The sequence below is a fragment of the Podarcis cretensis genome, assembly GCF_951804945.1.
Source record: "Podarcis cretensis genome assembly, chromosome: 16".
Taxonomy (NCBI): Eukaryota; Metazoa; Chordata; class Lepidosauria; order Squamata; family Lacertidae; genus Podarcis; species Podarcis cretensis.
In genome coordinates, this window is record NC_137186.1 from 31999781 (window position 1) to 32020633 (window position 20853).

At 47.3% G+C, this 20853-nt stretch overlaps 1 protein-coding gene across 1 annotated transcript in view; it reads right to left on the reverse strand.

Annotated features, from left to right (window-relative positions):
* Positions 1–19504, reverse strand: part of TXNRD2 (thioredoxin reductase 2) — a 71170-nt gene extending 51666 nt beyond the window's left edge. Inside the window, exons 1-4 of the mRNA XM_079956844.1 lie at positions 19369–19504; positions 8985–9050; positions 5911–5967; positions 4335–4479 (exon numbers count right to left, since the gene is read on the reverse strand). Coding sequence (XP_079812970.1) covers positions 4335–4479; positions 5911–5967; positions 8985–9050; positions 19369–19447 — 347 coding nt within the window. The 5' untranslated portion in view covers positions 19448–19504. The remainder of the gene's footprint in view (positions 1–4334; positions 4480–5910; positions 5968–8984; positions 9051–19368) is intronic.
* Between the last annotated feature and the right edge of the window lie 1349 nt (positions 19505–20853).

Consider the following 20853-nt stretch of genomic DNA (forward strand, 5'->3'; position numbering starts at 1 on the left):
CCCTGCAGATACTTTGCGTGGAGCCGTCCCCAAGCTAGAGCAGCGAGACGGAGCCCTCCGTCTCGCTGTTCTGGCTTGGGAACAGCCTTGCTAGCTTCTGCAGGACAGAGGGGTGAAGGCACCCCGCTGCCCTGGAGAGGCTGTGCGTGCAGCCATCCCCAAGCTAGAGCAGCGAGACGGAGCACTCCACAGTGCTCCGTCTTCCTGTTCTGGCTTTGGGCTTAGCGGCGCAGCCTGCATTCGCTCTATAGGACGCACACACGTTTCCCCTTAATTTTTGGAGGGGAAAATGTGCGTCCTATAGAACGAAAAATACGGTAATACTTTTTGTCCCTCTCGGCTTGCATCTTACTGGCAGTTCACCAGGGCCTTAGCCAGAAGGGTCTTTTCCATCCTTTGCCACCTGATCCATTTCAACTGGAGATGCTAGATAATAGACACAAGACCTTCTGCATCCAAAAGCCTGGTCCCTCCCATACAATGTCAGAAGCAGTAGGGCCTCCTGATTATAAGCAGTCCAGCGAGTGGAGCTGGATGCTCTTCCTCCTCCTAAGTCTCAGTACTGCCTTTGTAGAACTCAACAGGGAGCAGGCGGGAAGGAAAACCAGAATTAGTGGGCTCTGCCTGCCATTAGCTCTGCTGGACTTTCTCTCCTTGCTGCCGCACTGGTCCTAGTTGGCACCAGCCTCCACTGTCTGCAGAAATTGAACCCAGAGCTTCCCCCACCACCCCACTGCTGATTTCCGTGCCTCCCCCGGTTCCATTCCCCCTCCTTCCCTTCCGAAGCTCCAGCGAATTCTTTAGCGCTCTGGATAATACAAGGCGGCGTTAGAATCCTGCTGTTTATTTTACCACGCTGCACAGTAACCGGCTTTCAAATTGATTTATCTGCAAGCGCTGTGAGCTATTACTTAGGGAATGATTGCAAATCAAGACCATAAATAAAGGCACCTTCTGGGCAAGGACGCCAAGCTGGGAACAGAGCAGGAGAAGAACCTGGAATTCCCATGCAAATATCTAAATCCGTTTGGCCTGAAGGCACAAGTGTAGGCCCTGGATAGAGAATGCCACCAAGCCTCTGTCCATGCAGCGCTTTCTTATTGGATGATAAGTACAGCTAGTGAGGGGGCGTGGCTTTATTTGAGGGCCAGACAGAAACTCCCGGAAGGCCACATTTAGCCCCAGTCATGAGGTTTCCCAGCCTTGCACTACAAACCCACTAGGAGCTTTCCATGGTGCTGAAGCTGTGCTGTTTTTTCCTGAACCCACAACTTTCGTGGCCTCTCTCTTCGTACACCTGACTTGATCTGATTTGACTCCTCCTGCTGTGAATTTGGCCAATGCATCTGCCTGATGAGCTTTCGCTCAATTCAAGCCACATCTGCAGAATGCATTTAAAGCACTATTATACTACTTGAGTGGGACGCAGGTGGCGCTGTGGGTTAAAGCCTCAGCGCCTAGGACTTGCCGATCGAAAGGTCGGCGGTTCAAATCCCTGCGGCGGGGTGCGCTCCCGCTGCTCGGTCCCAGCGCCTGCCAACCTAGCAGTTCGAAAGCACCTCCGGGTGCAAGTAGATAAATAGGGACCGCTTACCAGCGGGAAGGTAAACGGCGTTTCCGTGTGCGGCTCTGGCTCTGGCGATGTCACGCTGGCCACGTGACCCGGAAGTGTCTCCGGACAGCGCTGGCCCCTGGCCTCTTAAGTGAGATGGGCGCACAACCCCAGAGTCTGTCAAGACTGGCCCGTACGGGCAGGGGTACCTTTACCTTTACTTGAACAGTCACTTGACTCCCCCCTGAAAGAATCCTAGGAACTGTATTTCCCCCTGTAGAGCTACAACTCCCAGAGCGGTTTAAAAACCAGGGAATTCAAGCACTGTAACTCTGTGAGGAGAACAGGGGTCTCCTAACAACCTGCAGTGCCCTTAAGAAACGACAATTCGTAGGATGCTTTTGTGGAAGCCCTGTTTAAAACGATATGGTAGTACAGTCATACCTCAGGTTAGAAACGCTTCAGGTTAGAAACGCTTCGGGGACTTCCGGGTTGGCGCCATCGCCGAATGGCGGACTCCCTCCGAGCTTCGGAGGGAGCCTGCTCGGCAGGGGCTGGGTCCTACCGCGCCGACGACGCGGGGACCCTCAAAAACCATGGGCGCTGAAACTCATGGGCATGGTGACTTGGCGGGCACCGTTTGCGCCCCCCCGACCCGCGAAGGAGCCTTTTTAAAGGCTGCGGAGCGGGTGACGGGGGGGGGGGTGCTGTGAGTCCTCCGCTTCCCCTGCCGAGCGAAGCCGCATGCCATTCGACGGAGAGCGCTGACTTCTTCCATTGAAAATTTGGTCTTTAAAAGAATAACCCGTGAGTAATTGGAACTTGGATTAAAAAAGGGGAAAAATTCTATTTAAATTCGGAGCGAGCGGGGGAGGTGCAAAAAGGAAGTCAGCCTCCCCCCTGTTGTAGAGGAGCTAAAGCAAAGGATTTGACAACTAAGATCGAGTGTAACCTTTTTTTGATAAAGTTATTAACTTCGCGATGGAAAATTATAAGACTAGGCTGGAGGAGAAAGTGGAATGTGAATTAAAATGCAACCCCCCCCCCCGGAAACCCCGGGAGCGATCTGAAAGAGCGCCGGGAGAGGAGAAATAGAGGTTTTGACAGCTGTCAAAGGAGCTGTCAAAGCGGAAGAACAAAAAGAGAACTTTGTTACGAGGACTTTGCTGGTCACATTTGTTACAAATTGGATATAAATTGTTTAAAACAAGGAATAATAAGTTACTTTGACTGTTGGGTGTGATCGGGAAGGAAACTAGAGGAGCTGTGGGACACTACAAGTATTGTTGGCATCGAATTTGAATAGGACTTTTTATCGCCTGGGAAACTGCAGAAATGGAACACTATTTTGTCTACAGAGGTCTACACACTAAAGGAGACAATAGATTTATCTATTGAAGAATGGAAGGGACTTGACGTAATGTTTTGTTCCTGAATAACAAAGCCTCTGCAGAGGAATTAGAAGCTTTTTGGAATTAGAACATTTGTGCAGGAGAGCAGGGGGGGGGGAGAGGAGGAGAGAGAACAACAAGAACAATAAGAATAACAAGAACTGGACAAAGTTGGAAGATAGACTCCTTCCAAGATTGGACATGTGAAACCAAAGATGACCAAAAGATGGCAAAGACTAATAAAAAGACGGCAAAGCGGACTGGTGAAGGACTGTGGTTTAGATGTGGGAGCTCCAGGATGACAGTAGACATTGATGGACATTGGGAACGCAACCGGGAAAGGGGGGAGGGAAATTTGGAATCCAAAGGGTGTTAAATTACATTTTATTCTTTTTTTTTAATCTTTCTGTTTATCTTAATCTGTATTGCATATTAAAGACGGGAACTTGTGGAAGGGAACAGGTCGATTTTAGGGGATGGGAAAATATTTTTTTTAAATTGGGCCAATGATAATAATTTTAAAATTTGGGGTAAGAATTTGTTGAATCTCTTTGAAAGAATTGGAATACAAGAGGGGGAGGGGAGGGGAAGTCCTGGAAAGATGCCAATGAAAATAAGGTTTTAAATTTGGATGTTTTTCTTTTTCTGTTATATTTGAAAATCTTTAATAAATATTATTAAAAAAAAAGAAAAAAGAAACGACAATTCGTAGGATGCTTTTGTGGAAGCCCTGTTTAAAACGATATGGTAGTACAGTCATACCTCAGGTTAGAAACGCTTCAGGTTGTGCTTTTTCGGGTTGTGCACCGCGTCGAACCTGGAAGTACCGGAACGGGTTAGTTCCGGGTTTCGGCGCTCGCACAGAAGCACTAAATCACGCTTTGCACATGCGCAGAAGCGCCGAATCGCGACCCGTGTGTGCCCAGACGCAACGCTGCAGGTTGCAAACGTGCCTCCCATGTGGATCATGTTCGCAACCCGAGCGTTCACTGTATTTTAAATGTACAATGCAGATGTGGCAAGTTAAGTCTAGGACTGCTCCCCACACCCTATCCCCATGGACTCCAGGCCTCCCCAGAACAAGATGTGAGGCATCGGGGCAGAGTATTATGTGTACTGGACAGACTGCGTCCAGGTTTGTTATCCCAAAACAAATGACCACAGTTCTTAGTTATTCCAGAAGAAATGTGTTGCTCCCTTCATCGCATATATGTGGAACACCCTAAAGTAGGAATGGGGAATCTGTGGGCCTCCAGATGTTGTAAAGACTCCAAATTCCAGCACTTCCAGCTGGCAAGGCCTGTGGTCAGAGATGATGGGAGTCGTAGTTTAGAAACAACTACAAATTCCCCCATCCCTTCAGTAAAGCAGATAAATGGGATTCATTTTACCAGTCATGATTCACGGGATAGGATACATTCCAGCCATAGCGCTGGGCGTCTTTGAGAGAACTTCCCAGAAGAGCTGCTTGGTGCATCAGCTTCTTAGGAATGCAACCAACATTCACACAGGTTCCGCCAAGACCCCATTTGGTTCCTGCGGAAAAACAAAAAAAACGGACGCATGTGTTCAGTGCCCCAGCCTGTCCTTAAAACGACATATATAAATATTGTTATTATTTGAATTTAGGCCCCACCTTTCCTCCCCAAGGAGCCCAGGGTGGCAAAGAGATACACAACTTAAAGCAAATACAACACCGTCCGAAAACAGTGAAAACTTCCTAAAACCAATCTGTATTTTGATTCATATTGTTACGTGCCACTCCAAACTTCACTGAGCCACTACACAAGATTCCAGTTGGTGCAGGCGTACCTTTGGCAATGAGGCAGGATTACGGCTATAGCGTCTTGATCATATAAGGCTTATTTACACATTTATAAAATCATAAAATTGTAGAGTTGGAAGGGACCACAAGCGTCATCTAGTCTAACCCCCTGCAATGCTGGAATCTTTCGCTGAACATGAGCCTACTTATGGAGGGGCTCGTAGCAGCAGCACCCCAAGATGTGACAGCTTATTTCATAGCAGTAGCAACAAAAACCCAGCACCATCCTTTCTCTGCAGCCTATCCTGGGCTGCAGGGCACAATCCAGCGTTACTGTTCTTTTCTCTGCTTCCTGGTTACATCCCTTTTGACCCCAACCCTATAGCTTCCCAGCTTTCCATTTCTACCTCAGGAAGAGGCCTCACATCTGCATTCTCACACCTATTTCCTTTGATCCTGTGTTGTGTTAATGCCTAATGCTTTGATGCTCTGAACTCCCTAATTGTTTATTCCTCCCTGCCCCCAGGCCTTCACCTCACAAAGAAGTCTGTCCAATCCATTAACACTTGTTGATTTTGCTAGGATTGCAATGTCCAAGGCACAACTCATGAAGCCATTCCTGGGTTAACTCTATGCTAATTCCAGGGGGTTGGGGACGCAGGTGGCGCTGTGGGTTAAAGCCTCAGCGCCTAGGACTTGCCGATCGAAAGGTCGGCGGTTCAAATCCCTGCGGCGGGGTGCGCTCCCGCTGCTCGGTCCCAGCGCCTGCCAACCTAGCAGTTCGAAAGCACCTCCGGGTGCAAGTAGATAAATAGGGACCGCTTACCAGCGGGAAGGTAAACGGCGTTTCCGTGTGCGGCTCTGGCTCGCCAGAGCAGCGATGTCACGCTGGCCACGTGACCCGGAAGTGTCTCCGGACAGTGCTGGCCCCTGGCCTCTTAAGTGAGATGGGCGCACAACCCCAGAGTCTGTCAAGACTGGCCCGTACGGGCAGGGGTACCTTTACCTTTACCTTTAATTCCAGGGGGTTGACAGTGGCTAACCCCTCTCTTAAATACGCAGGAGTCTGGCTATTGCCAGTCATAACGACGTACCAGTTCGAATTATATCCTAAACATTGATTAAACCCAAGCGTTCAGCAACCACAGATACATAACAAGATATTACATGATGATGGTGATGATGGCTGAATTGTTTCTTACCCTTCGGAGAAGGTTCCACATAATCTAACACAGCTACCTTCTTTCCAAATTGGGAAGCTTCAGAAATAAAAAGAAATCACACAGTTATTTTAAAGGAAAAAGTAAAGCATCACTATTAGGGTGCCAATGTTGGGGGGGGGGGGGCGGCCGGTTTGCTTTGGCGAGTTAGTTTTGCCACTGCCTGTACCCAACATCCACCGCACCTTACAGCGCATTCAATTTCATTTCACTTCATTCTCACTTTTAATTTGTATACCGCCTTTCTATATTACTAGGCACAAGGCAGTTTACAAGCAGAAGAAACTAACAAACAAAATACAATGAAGGTCACACACATCCTAAAAATTTGATCCAATACAGTGGTGCCCCGCAAGACGAACGCCTCGCAAGACGGAAAACCCGCTAGACGAAAGGGTTTTCCGTTTTGGAGGCGCTTCGCAAAACGAATTTCCCTATGGACTTGCTTCGCAAGACGAAATGTCTTGCGAGTCCCTGCGGGTTTCCCCCCCTTTCCCCCCCCTTTTCCTAAGCCGCTAAGCCGCTTATCAGCTGATCCGCTGATAAGCCGCTTAACAGCTGATCCGCTAAAAGCCGCTAAACCGCTAATAGCGCTAATCCGCTAAGCTGTCAATGGGCTTGCTTCGCAAGACGAAAAAACCGCTATACGAAGAGCCTCACGGAATGGATTAATTTCGTCTTGTGAGGCACTACTGTACAAAGAAGCATAGAAGCATAGCTATAAAATGAACAATAAAGTAATATCCAATAGCCCATTAGAATACACAATAACTAAAATTTAGAATACAGTAACACAATAAAATAACCAAGAGCTGGCCAATACGCTGTTCCCTTATTTTCATTCTCAATTTCAGTGATGGTAACTTTGCTGTGACATTATGATGTTCCACAATAAATCAGGCCAGAGGTAGCCAATGTACTGTACTTTTCCGTGTATAAGACTAGGGGTTTATTTTTATTCAAAAACAAGGTTTAAAAACTGGGGGCGTCTTATACATGGGTAGTGGGTAGGGGTGACGGGTGATTGGTTGCAACCGTGAGCTGCATATTGTCACTGGCGAACTGAAGTGTGATTGGTGGCTGCGGCGAAGGGTCGCTTTGTATTGGCTGTGGGAAATGGGTGTGCGATTGGTTGCCGCGTCAAGAGCTGCTATTTACTTCTGCTGTCGGTGATCAGGTAGACGCTTGTAGCAGATGCGAGCGATTGCAATCGTCGGGCTAGTGATTTACTGCATCCCCCCCCCACAAAAAAACTCAACAACTCTTCTCAATCCTTCCCCAAAAAGCAACAACTTTGGGCCATTTTCTGAAATCGGAATCCCCAAAATGGGGGGGGGGGGAGCGTGTTATACAAGGGGGCGTGTTACACACAGAAAAGTACGGTAATCTCTCTCTGGATGTTTTGGGCTATAATTTCCATCAGTCCCAACCAGCATAGCCAATGGTTAGGGTTGATTGGAGTTGTAGTCCAACAAAACCAGGAGGGAATACTTTGGCTCCTGTGATCTACATTAAACACTACTGCTGCTTGACTCTTAATTGCAACCTCTGGGATGCAGCAGAGGGGCAAAGGGCCTCCATCCTCCCTCTCAAGCTGCTCTTTGCCTATGGCACCATCCATGTCTTCCTGCCCCTCTTCCTCATCTGATAACACCTGCTGCCCCAGCCCCAAGCCAGTCAGTGCAGTGGGAATCACAAGCCCTCCATTAAAGGCAAGCCAGACAAGCAGTCGTCTGCAGCCCCACAAAGGAAAGGCCACCTAGGTTCTGCTGGACCACAACTCCCATTGTTCCTGACTGGTCATGCTGGCCAGAGCTGATTGCAGTTGGGAGTCCAAAAACATATGGGGGAACCAGACTGGCTAATAACCCTGAGCTAGAGCAACAAAAGGATGCGGGTGGTGCTGTGGGTTAAACCACAAAGCCTAGGACTTGCCGATCAGAAGGCTGGCGGTTCGAACCCCCGAGACGGGGTGAGCTCCCGTTGCTCGGTCCCTGCTCCTGCCAACCTAGCAGTTCAAAACCACGTCAAAGTACTAGTAGATAAATAGGTACCGCTCCAGCGGGAAGATAAAGACTGTTTCCGTGCGCTGCTCTGGTTCGCCAGAAGCAGCTTAGTCATGCTGACCACATGACTCGGAAGCTGTATGCCGGCTCCCTCGGCCAATAAAGCGAGATGAGCGCCACAACCCCAGAGTCGGTCTCGACTGGACCTAATGGTCAGGGGTCCCTTTACCTTTACCTTTAGAGCAACAAAAGCAGCTGGGAGGATCACCCTTGGATGAACTGCCAACTAACACATTGCAATAATGATTTACAGGTGCAGACCTTGCTACAGCATGGTGAATTTCATTACCCCTTTTGGGTGAAAGGTCAGGCAGAGATAATGTTGAGATAACTCAACCCAAGGAGAGCCATGATAATAAATCGGGCCAAAATCCAGCACCTTGTTCTCGAAACGGGCAACCAGGAAGCTCAAAAGGAGGACCTGAGCGCCACAGTGCTCTGCCCACCTGAAATTCCTAGCAAAACAGATATTTAGAGGCATAGTGTCCCCAACAGTGGAGACAGAGCATAGCCGTTGTGGCGAATAGCCACTGATAGATTATCCACATCTCTGTATGCCCTGCCTCCTTCCCTCAGGAAAACCTGATCTTTAGTGCTCAATTGGAACAAACAGCAATCGGGTTTTCTGTGGTTAGTCATTTGTTCCGATCTCAGAACCAAAGAGCAGGTTTTCCAGGGGAAGTGGAAGGGGGAAGGCGGGACCGCTTTGACCCATGCCTAGAAAAGTATGGTTCAAGTGGAAAGCAGTTCAGACCACAAGTGGAAGTGTGGACAAGCCCTTTGTGCTTAATGTGGATTGTAAGCCCCTTTTTCCTCCTTTAATTCTTCCTCGTCTACGCAGAGTCTTCCTCCTCTACCCCCTGCTCTCCCACAGTATTCGTATTCCATTGATTTATAGAATGGTGCTATGATGTTGACAGTTTTATTCTCAACCCCTTTGGCAATTATCCCGAGCAAAGTTAGGGCGCCTCACAACTGCGCATGAATTACCTTCTTTCGCGCAAGCAAGGCCACCAGATCCTCCCCCGACGACTAGGAGATCATACTCGTGCTTCTCTGAAAGAGAGAAAGGAGGGAAGATTTTTAAATTTATTTTAATAGCACAATCCAGGAGAGATGATGCTAAGTATCTGAAGAGGCAGCCTGATATTTGGTTGGTCTATTTTGTTATCCAGCTTAGGGCACTCATATTTACAGAACCGCCTCTCCTGGTATGCCCCGCAGAGGACCTTAAGGTCCATGAATAATCATAGTTTAGAGGTCCTGGGCCCTAAGGAAGTCAGATTATCCTCCACCAGGGTGAGGCCTTCTCAGTGATGGCTCCGACCTGGTGGAATGCTCTGTCCCATGAGACCAGGACCCTGCAGGATCTGACTTCCTTCCGCAGAGCCTGTAAGACAGAGCTATTCCGCCTGGCTTTCAATTTGAATTTAGCCTGATCTTTTATTCCCCTTCCTTCCCTCCCCTCCCCTTTTTATGAAGATTACCCGCTCTGGGATCCCACAGCTAATTCTCCCCTGCTCTCCACGCTGGCCCAAATAGGACTAATTTAGCCAGCTAGCCCTGGTGATCATCTAATGTTTATTGGATAGATTTTCCCCTAAATTGATTTTTGAACTTTGAATTTATTGTTATTCACGCTTTTATACTGTATTTTATGCTGTTTTTTGTTGTATCACAATTGTGTTTTAAATTTGTTGTTAGCCGCCTTGAGCTCGGTTTTCTGAACCAGGAAGTGCGGGGTATAAATAAAAAATTTATTATTATTATTATTATTATTATTATTATTATTATTATTATCTTGGCGGGGGTGGTTACAGGTTGCTCGCCCTGCGGTACATGGAGTTGAACAGGTGCTGGGAACCTTTTGTTCCTTAGATGTTGCTGAACTACAACTCCCATCAGCCATAGCAAGCGTGGCCAATGGCCAGGGATCATGGGAGAGGTAGTTCTGCAACATCTGGAGGGCCCAATGTTTCACACACCTGGAACAGAACTTTCAGTAATGCCCTGGTTCACATATAACAGTTAACCATGGTTTAGTTTAACCATAGTTAAAGTTGATTGTCTGAACTACCCCCTTGGCTTAACTATGGTTTATTTACTATTACGAGGGTTGTTCAGCGCAAAAATCTATGGTATCAGTATTTGGATGGTCCTGGTCCCCCCCAAGAATGCTCCTATTTTCAGCTGTAAAATTGTAGATGTTGTATCACAAATCTCTTCCCCCCCCCCTTTTTTTTTTTTGCTGAGCTTCAGAATGACAGACAGAAACAGAGAGAATCACAGAGAAATTTCTTTGCAATGGGCCTGTTTGTGCTCTTGCAAGGCTGTTGCAACAGTAGAAAATATTACCTCAGCTTTCCCCACCCATTCTAGGCAGGAGCATGCAGGAAAAGTACAAAACAGCTCCAAGCAAGGACATCACATAACCTGGCACTGAGAATCTAGAAATTTCCGAATCGAGCATGCTGAGTTTGGAAAACAGTGCAGAAAAGACATGTTTTAATTGCATTCTCAGATGATAAGTCATCATAGAACACAGTGAGACTCTTATGACAGGAGCTGGGTCAAAAGTGTCCCCCAATTTCCATCTGTTTATTTGTGCCGGGGAGAGGGAGACTAACCCCGCCTGTCACATATTTCAGTGACCGAAATGGTTACGAGGGAGGGGGGAAAACAGCTTTGTGGTCTGCGCTCTTTAAGAAAGCCTTGGGAATTGTTTGAGAGGGAAAAGGTTTGTTTTTCTTGAGGTTTATTTGCTAGATAGGCCGTGGTGCAAAAAACAAACAAACACCAAAGCAGTGATTATTTTTAAGCCTGACACATTATCATCGCTGGGTGTACAAGGGAGGAAATGAGATTTAGCCAAAAAAAAAAACAAAACAACAAAACAACCGAAAAGAAACCCTATCAACCATCAGATTGCTGAAGTTTTGCTGAGGAGCACAAGCAGTATCCAAATCGAGCCAGCCCTCCCCGAGTCGCCTCAGACGGCCCCCAAAATTGGCCAGATTGCATAACAACAAAGCAAATATAATAGTATCAGAGGGATGGAGGGAACGTTACAGGCCATCAAACCCAAGCGGATGTGACAGCCGGCCGGCCGCTTCCACTCCTGGCTTCCAAAGCAGACTGGTTTCTCTCCTGCCTGTCTCTCACACCTTTAGCATCTTCCCGGCAGGCAAAAGAGGGAAGAGGAAAAAAAGGTATGTAGGAAGACTGATAATAGATTGGACATTCCCTAGGTTATGGGGTGTGGCAGCTCAGTAAGAAGGTGTTTATTTAGGGTGTGATTCTGTTTGCAGTTTCTATTTTAGTTTAGGGAAGCTTTTTAATGTTTAATAGACGGGTTACAGACGCTTTAGGTTACAGACTCCACTAACCCAGAAATAGTACCTTGGGTTAAGAACTTTGCTTCAGGATGAGAACAGAAATTGTGCTCTGGCGGCACGGCGGCAGCGGGAGGCCCCATTAGCTAAAGTGGTGCTTCAGGTTAAGAACAGTTTCAGGTTAAGAATGGACCTCCGGAACGAATTAAGTACTTAACCCAAGGTACCACTGTATGGTATTTTAATATTCTGTTGGAAGCAGCCCAGAGTGGCTGGGGAAACCCAGATAGACGGGCAGGGTATAAATAATAATAATAATAATAATAATAATAATAATAATAATAATAATTATTACTACAGTGGTACCTCAGGTTAACTGTTCTTAACCTGAAGCACCACTTTAGCTAATGGGGCCTCCTGCTGCTGCCACACTGCCGGAGCACGATTTCTGTTCTCATCCTGAAGCAAAGTTCTTAACCTGAGGTACTATTTCTGGGTTAGTGAAGCCTGTAATCTGCAGCGTATATAACCTGAAGTGTATGTAACCTGAAGCATATGTAACCTGAGGTACCACTGTATTATTTTAGGGGAGGGCAGCAGCTTAGTGGTGGAGCACCTGGTTCACATTGCGGAAGGTCCCGGGTTCAAATCTCCGGCATTTTCAGGTAGGGCTGGGTGAGACCCCCTTGTCTGAAACCCTGGAGAGCTGAAGTCGGTCAGTGTATAAGACAGTACTGAGCTGGATAGACCAATGGTCGAACTCTGTTCCTGTGTACTTAGTATTATCAGAATAACCGTCTATTAGCTTTCCTACCTATCCTTCACCACAAGGTCCCGGGGAGGTGAAAACAATGCAAAAATATAAGATTAAAAATATATATATAAATGCAAGATTAAAATTGGTTAAGACAGTTGGCAGTCAAAAGAATATACTGCATTGCAGCGGGTGCAAAAGAATCTTCCCTTGCAAGGCTGATCTCTATAAACAGAGATTCAGACTGTGTACACAATTACACTTAACACATATGGCTTTCCCCAAAGAATGCTGGGAACTGTAGTTCACCCTCACAGAGCTATAGTTCCCAGCAGCCTTAACAAACTAGATCCTTTGGGGTGAGTCGGGTGAGTCAGCTCAGAAGCAGATCCTGCTGTGGTTCGAAGGACCTCCCCGCCAAATTAGCAATGTTGATAAATACCATATTCAAATTGCTATGATCTTTTAAAAATGGGTCTAACTGTATTTTGAATGTTGTACCACCGCAGTGCCTGGATGGGTGCTCACATCAAGGAAACCCCCCTTCCAAAAAAAGCTTTTCTGAATACAACAGGTTTCTTAAACTTGATTGTTGCTCAGTTTCCTTACTTTTGTACTTGATCGATTAAAGATTAAAGCTGTGAATTGCTCAGAGACGGTGGTTAATTGGGCTGTACAGTGGACGCTCAGGTTGCGAATGTGATCCGTGCGGGAGGCACGTTCGCAACCCACAGTGCCATGTCTGCACATGCGCGGGTTGTGATTCGGCGTTTCTGCGCATGCGCAAAGCGTGATTTAGCGCTTCTGCGCATGTGCGACCGCTGAAACCCAGAAGTACAGTGGTGCCCCACAAGACGAATGCCTCGCAAGACGAAAAACCCGCTAGACGAAAGGGTTTTCCGTTTTGGAGGTGCTTCGCAAGACAAATTTCCCTATGGGCTTGCTTCGCAAGACGAAAATGTCTTGCGGGTTTTTCCGACTTTTTTTCCCTCCCCCCCTTTTTCTAAGCCACTAAGCCGCTTATCCGCTAAGCCGCTAATAGCGCTAATCCGCTAATCTGCTTCGCAAGACAAAAAAAACGCTAGATGAAGAGACTCGCGGAACGGATTCTTTTTGTCTTGCGAGGCACCACTGTAACCCATTCTGGTACTTCCGGGTTTCAGCAGGTCCATAACCCAAAAAAATGCAACCTAGAATCATAGAATCATAGAGTTGGAAGAGACCACAAGGGCCATCGAGTCCAACCCCCTGCCAAGCAGGAAACAAAGCAACCTGAAGCGTCTGTACCCCGAAATATGACTGTATATGAATGTGCCAACCAAAACAACAAATCTCCCCATAAGCACAGCATAGTAAGAGCCATTTGACAGTGGAACAGACTCCCACAAGAAGTGCCAGACTTTCCTTCCTTGGATGTTTTTAAGCTGAGGTTGGATGGACATCTGTCGTGTGTGATCAAGCTGAGATTCCTGCATTGCAGAGGTTTGGACTAGATGACCCTTGGGGTCCCTTCCGACTCTACAATTCTATGATTTTGTATCAGGTAAAAGGCAAGTCTACAATAGTTCTCCCTGACAGCTACGCAGGAAAATTTACAGTCCTACCTCGGCTTAAATGTGCTTCAAGTTGAGCGCATTCGAGTTGCGCTCCGCGGCAAACCGGAAGTAACGGAGTTAGTTACTTCCGGGTTTCGCCGCTTGTGCATGCGCAGATGCACAAAATGACGTCACGCACCTGCGCAGAAGCAGAGCAAAGGGACACGCGCGTGACAAGATGTGCCATCACTAGATACGTTTACCAAAGTTTCATTACAGCAAAAGCCAGCGACACAGAACACCACAAGGTCAAACAAAAGGAAATCAACAACATCAAAAAAAAAATTACACAAGGGAACTTCGCAGTGTGCCATTCAACAAAAGAGATTTACGCTTCCTGATTGCTAGAGTGCAAAATTTGGCCACCTCATATGATATTGAGCTTGAGGAATCTTCCAGAAGGTATTTTCGTAGAATTTCGGGGGAGGATTCCAAATAATGTTGTAGGGGTATAAATTTTGATAAAAGCGGCAAAATAAGTTGAACTCGTTCTTCACTATAAAATTCGCAAAATAGAAGGATGTGAGTGACAGATTCTACCTTATTAGACATACAGGGGCAGAGACGCACATGCATTGGTGCCCGCGTAAATTTGCCGTACAGCACTGCTGAGGGCATTGTCTCAAAGCGGGCTCTGGAGAAAGCCCATCTATAAGCTTCGTTAGTGATGTTAGTTAAGTAAGGGGCAGCTGCAAAATTAGGCCAAGCTTTTAAACATCTATACGTCTCCGGGAGTAGGGCGTCTTCTTGTTGTAATTCGACATCGTAAAGTCTCTGAGTGATAATTACTTTTGCCTTGTTCAGAGTTCCATTAAAAAGATTTTCAGGGTTTAGGCCAATTTGTTTGATCTTGTTAGTTATCTGCATAAGCCAAGGAGGATAGGGAACTGTGGCCAGGAGGTAAGGTAACAGTCCCTTAGGATTGTAATGGATTTTCAGCCAGAGGAATATTGCTTGCTCCCAGACTTTTAATTCCACTCTGGGCAGTCCTGCCTCTTGCCTTAAGACTGCATTAGGTGTGCACTTTGGGGTAGCAAATAATGATCTTAAGAATTTTGATTGTACTGTTTCAAGAGTCTTAAGGTTGGCGGAAAGGCTAATTTGAGAGCCATACAGAAGTTGGGCTAAAGATTTTGCCTGGAAAACTTTAAGGGCCATCGGGAGGAAGCCAGCTCCTTTCCTTCTGAATAATCTAAGGGTGGCATTTGCACTTCTTCCTGCTGATATAGCTGATGTGGTCAGGTGTGTTGACAATTTGGCATTATAAGAGAAAGTAATGCCTAAGTATTGGAAGATCTTAGTCTGTTCAATGGCGTTTCCCTTTACGCTCCAATTATCTTTCCTGAAGGAGCGGTTAAAATGTACAATTTTGGTTTTGGCAAAGTTAATTGTTAACAGCCTAGTGTTACATTGGTCACTAAACTTTCCTAAGGCACGTTTCAGACCCACTTTGGTTTGACAGAGAAGAACAGCGTCATCCGCATACATTAAAACTGGTACTTTTCTGCCGTTAGAGAACACGGGGGGATGGGTTTCAATTTCACGGCAACATGTGACCAGGGAGTTAACATAGATGTTAAATAAAAATGGGGCTAATAGACATCCTTGTCTAACTCCTCTATGGACTGGGATTTCTCTAGAGAGTCTGCCGTCCTGTGCGAGTCTTATCTGGAGGGTATTGTTCTCATGAAGCTTAATCATCAGAAGTAGTAACCTTCTGTTAATACCCATATTGGCCAGTTTGGCCCAGAGCCTACCCCTGGATACAGAATCAAATGCTGCCTTTAGGTCCACAAAGGCCACATACAGTGACTTTTTCCAATGTTTCACATACTTATAAACAAAATAATCTAACACTAAGCAGTGATCAATGGTGGAACGTCCAGATGTAAATCCTGCTTGTTCAATTTCTAGCAAATCATTATGGTCTAGCCATTCACACAGTTTTAGGCATAGGTGTTTTGTATAAAGTTTGCAGATCACATTCAGAAGACTAATTGGTCTATAATTAGATGGATCAGAGGGGTTGCCCTTTTTAAATATAGGAACAATTATAGCCAGTCCCCAATCTTTAGGAATTTCAGTTGTCTTATGTATATATGAGAATAGATTTGCAAGAACCGGGGCCCACCAGTTTATTTGCGCTTTCAGAAGTTCAGCAACAATGAAATCACTTCCTGGGGCTTTGCCAGATTTCATTTGTAGAATTAACGAAGTGATTTCAGTTTCAGATGTTGGGGGCCATAGTGTATCATTATCTAAAAAGATGTTAAGCAGCGCAGGAGGTCGATGTTCCCTAAACAGCACTTTATAGTGCTCTTCCCATGAGTTTGCAGGGATTATTGTGCCCTCGTTAGGAGCTTTTGTTTGACTGGAGATAATTTTCCAGAATTTGGTATTGTCTTTTTCTATTGATGCTTTTATGAGGGCCTGCCAGATGAGAGAGTCTGCAGTTCTTTTTTTGGTTTTTAGTAACTCTTTGTAGTTCTTTTTTTTAAGTTGTAACTTAATTTAGTAATGGGGTTAGGATTTTGCTGGAAGACCTTAAAGCATTCCCTGAGTATAAGTTTTGCCTGGATGCATTCGGGGTCAAACCATTTTTTGTTGGTAGGTAACTCATTGTGGCTAGATCTCCTGAGTCTTGATAATAACGGTTGGAGTTTTTGGATTAATGTATTATAATGGTCAATTGGGGAGGTCTCTTCAGTATCGTTGGAGGTCAGATCAGCCCAGAGGAGTTGACCTTCCACTGATTGTGTCCAAATGCTAAAGTTGTTATTAACATAAGGGGACCATTTAATTCTGGATATGCCTATTTGTTGTAAAACATTAGGATCAGGTGTCTGTGGGGCGAGCCCACATCTAGAGGGTTCCCAAAATTCAGTCCTTTTAAGATTTAGAGGTAGATGGTCACTTTCGGTTCTTATATCTACAGTAAATTCAATATGTTCATCAAAGAGTTCTTGGGAGACAAGAATGTAGTTAATAACAGAATGCCTTAAGCCTGACCAATAAGTAAATTGGCCAGGGCAGTCTCCTGAGGAGAGGCCGTTTAAAATAACAAGGTTTAATCTAAGTGCCATTAGAAAAAGACATGTACCAGCAAAATTGGTAATTGGGTCAAGTGAATGACGCCTGAATAGGGGCCAATGTTCATCATTAGCATTTAGGGGACCCATTCCACTTTCGTTGATTAGCTGTTCGTCTGAATGGCCTAACCTTGCATTAAAGTCCCCACCAATAATATGTTTCCCTCTAGATTCAAACGGGGCTCCGGAACGGATCCCATTCGTATCTAGAGGTACCACTGTATTTGCAATAGTGCATCTAGTTATGTAAGTGAACACCTGCAGTTTGAAGAGCTACAAGTCAGAAACAGGTTGATCCCTACAGTAAGAACTAGGCCTTGCCACCCGGATAAAGTAAGTCAGCTGGAGCGAGTGTGAATCACGACCAGGTAATCAAGAAAAGAGCCTAATTGCAGTTGGTAGATTTTAGAAGACAGGTACATGGGCAGGTGAGTGAAGATGTGATAACACTGGTGGACTTTGTGACAAGGCCCCTCACAGAGACAACTTTCAGAGAAAGAATGTAATCGTGCAAGAAGGTACCAAAATTATTTCATAAAGGTAAAGGTAAAGGTAAAGGTACCCCTGCCCGTACGGGCCAGTCTTGACAGACTCTGGGGTTGTGCGCCCATCTCACTTAAGAGGCCAGGGGCCAGCGCTGTCCGGAGACACTTCCGGGTCACGTGGCCAGCGTGACATCGCTGCTCTGGCCAGAGCCAGAGCCAGAGCCGCACACGGAAACGCCGTTTACCTTCCCGCTGGTAAGCGGTCCCTATTTATCTACTTGCACCCGGAGGTGCTTTCGAACTGCTAGGTTGGCAGGCGCTGGGACCGAGCAGCGGGAGCGCACCCCGCCGCAGGGATTCGAACCGCCGACCTTTCGATCGGCAAGCCCTAGGCGCTGAGGCTTTAACCCACAGCGCCACCTGCGTCCCTAAAATTATTTCATAGCTGACACATTTTAAGCTACTACAGCAAGAGAAAAGCCCTTGTGGAGACTTGCATATAGGCCTGTTTTGCACATGCAAGTCAAACCATGGTTTAGTGTGAAGACAGGAAAGAGATTACAGATGCTGATACACTCAGGGAAGCTTACGCCAGGCTTATCTGGCTTTTGTGTTACTGAAACCCAGGCTTGCGGTTTAGTTTTCTTCAGACTAACCACAACCTGTAAACCCCAGAACAAACCGGGAGCCCACAGATTCACACTAAACCATGGTTTGGCGTGGAGTGCTGCGGAAGCAAGCACACAGACCCATTGCAACATAAGCTATTGTGGACAGAGCACAAAACAGTGGTTGGTCTTTTAAGATGTCACTGGATTTTTTCATTTTATTTCATAGTTGGGAACCCTATCATTTGCAGGTCTATGTAGATGGCAGGCCATCAACTGTTGACAGAAATCAATTATTTGTATTTACAAATGGGTACTTTGTTGACACAATCCTCCTGCTTGACAAAACCTGAAGGATTTGGATCTAGCATACTTTAAGGAGCACCTCAGACCTTTTATCCCAGCTCAGTCACTGAGATCATTCAGCATGGATAGCCGTCTTTCATGTTACAGAGGTCTAAATGGCCTTTCAAGTGTCTCTTAAAAACCTTTTTATGCCTTTGTAGCAGTTTAACTTTTATTTTTGAATAGTCAGTACACCCCTGAGCATTTTTATTTTATCTTTTAAATGGTGTTTTAGGGTTCAACACTGTACACCTCCTTGATAACTCGTATTTCTGGCGGTACAGAAATACTTCGGCAAACAACTAAAACTCTTCCTTTTGCACTGTTAAATTACTCTGAGGACTGGCAGATCCAAAAATGTAAATAACCATCATGGTACCCACTCACTGTTTTTGTGTGTTATTTCTAATTTCTTGATAGCTTAGGCGCCAAGGCAGGAAGTACAGGGCACCCATCTAAGATATGTGCTCTGAAACACCCTGCCTATAATTGGCAAGGCAGGCATTCAACAGGTGGAGCATTCCAGGCACTTGGTTTGGGCCCCTCTTCTCTACCCTAGCAGAAGTCCAACTGGTGTGTGTGTGTGTGTGTGTGTGTGTATGTATGTGTGTATATATATATATTATAATAGCTGTCAACTTTTCCCTTTTCTTGAGAGGAATCCTATTCAGAATAAGGGAATTTCCCTTAAAAAAGGGAAAACGTTGACAGCTATGATATATATATATACACACACACACACACCCCGCTTCAGTGTAGAAAAAAACACAAAGCAGCCCCCCCTCCAAAAAAAAGATAAAGCAATAAAAGTATCCCTTAAAAAATTTGGACCAGTTAAAAACATACAGAAAGTTAAGACCACAATAAAATAGACTAAAGCTGGCACAGATTTTCTAAGCGTAATAATGACCATTGCTGGCTGCTCTTTTTCTTCCCTGCCTCCTACTGCCGTGGCTTAAACCGGTGGTGCAGCAGGCAGGAATTCAACAGGCAAAGCCTCCCCCAATAGGGGAGAATGCAAAGGCGGGACCCCAGGCTGGGAAGGCTTCCCCGGTTGGATTCCTGCCTGCCAGGGTCCTCTCCTCTCCAGCCCAGCTTTGCAGAGGCGCCTGCTCCGTCTCCGCCCGCCTGCGACCCCCGCCATCGACCATCGGGGATCCCCGTACCTGAAGACAGGGCCCGCGCTGTACGGCAGAGCCCGGGCTTGCGTAGGAAGCGCGGGCTCGCTCGGCACAGTGCCGCCATGATGCTGTACGGCAGCCCAGCTTCCTCACGAGGACCCCGGCCTCGGATCAGGGGCTGCCCGCGCGAGTGCCTGGCTGCCTGCTCGCGCCGCCTCAGACGCCCCGTCGCCCAGGGAGGAGGAGGAGGAGGAGGAGGAGCCAGGCGGGCGGCGCGGAGAAGGGTCGCCTTCGGGGCCGGGTAGGTGAGACTCGCGGGGGAGGAGTCCGCGGTGGGAAGGGCCCTGCCCAATGGGTGGGGCCGGAGAGGGAGGGGCCACCCACCTCTCCTCTTTCCTGGCAGAGGTTCAACTGGTAGAGCATGGCTTGGCAAGGCAGGCATTTAACAGGTGGAGCATTCCAGGCACTTGGTTTGGGCCCCTCTTTTCTACCCTGGGGGACGCAGGTGGCGCTGTGGGTTAAAGCCTCAGCGCCTAGGGCTTGCCGATCGAAAGGTCGGCGGTTCGAATCCCTGCGGCGGGGTGCGCTCCCGCTGCTCGGTCCCAGCGCCTGCCAACCTAGCAGTTCGAAAGCACCTCCGGGTGCAAGTAGATAAATAGGGACCGCTTACCAGCGGGAAGGTAAACGGCGTTTCCGTGTGCGGCTCTGGCTCGCCAGAGCAGCGTTGTCACGCTGGCCACGTGACCCGGAAGTGTCTCCGGACAGCGCTGGCCCCTGGCCTCTTGAGTGAGATGGGCGCACAACCCCAGAGTCTGTCAAGACTGGCCCATACGGGCAGGGGTACCTTTACCTTTACCTTTACCTTTCTACCCTGGCAGAGGTCCAACAGGTAAAGCATAGCTTGGCAAGGAAGGCATTCAACAGGTGGAGCACTCCAGGCACTTGGTTTGGCCCCTCTTCTCTACCCTGGCACAGGTTGGTAGAGTAAAGGTAAAGGTACCCCTGCCCGTACGGGCCAGTCTTGACAGACTCTGGGGTTGTGCGCCCATCTCACTTAAGAGGCCAGGGGCCAGCGCTGTCTGGAGACACTTCCGGGTCACGTGGCCAGCGTGACATCGCTGCTCTGGCGAGCCAGAGCCGCACACGGAAACGCCGTTTACCTTCCCGCTGGTAAGCGGTCCCTATTTATCTACTTGCACCCGGAGGTGCTTTCGAACTGCTAGGTTGGCAGGCGCTGGGACCGAGCAGCGGGAGCGCACCCCGCCGCAGGGATTCGAACCGCCGACCTTTCGATCGGCAAGCCCTAGGCGCTGAGGCTTTAACCCACAGCGCCACCTGCGTCCCACTGGTTGGTAATGTAGGGCTTGGCAAAACAGGTGGAGCAATCCAGGCACTTCGTTTGGAGCCCTCTTCTCTGCTCTGGCAGAGGTCCAACTGGTAAAGCACAGCTTGGCAGTAGCAGGCATTCAATAGGTGGCGCATTCTAGGCACTTGGGTGGGACCCCTCTTCTCTATCCTGGCAGAGATCCA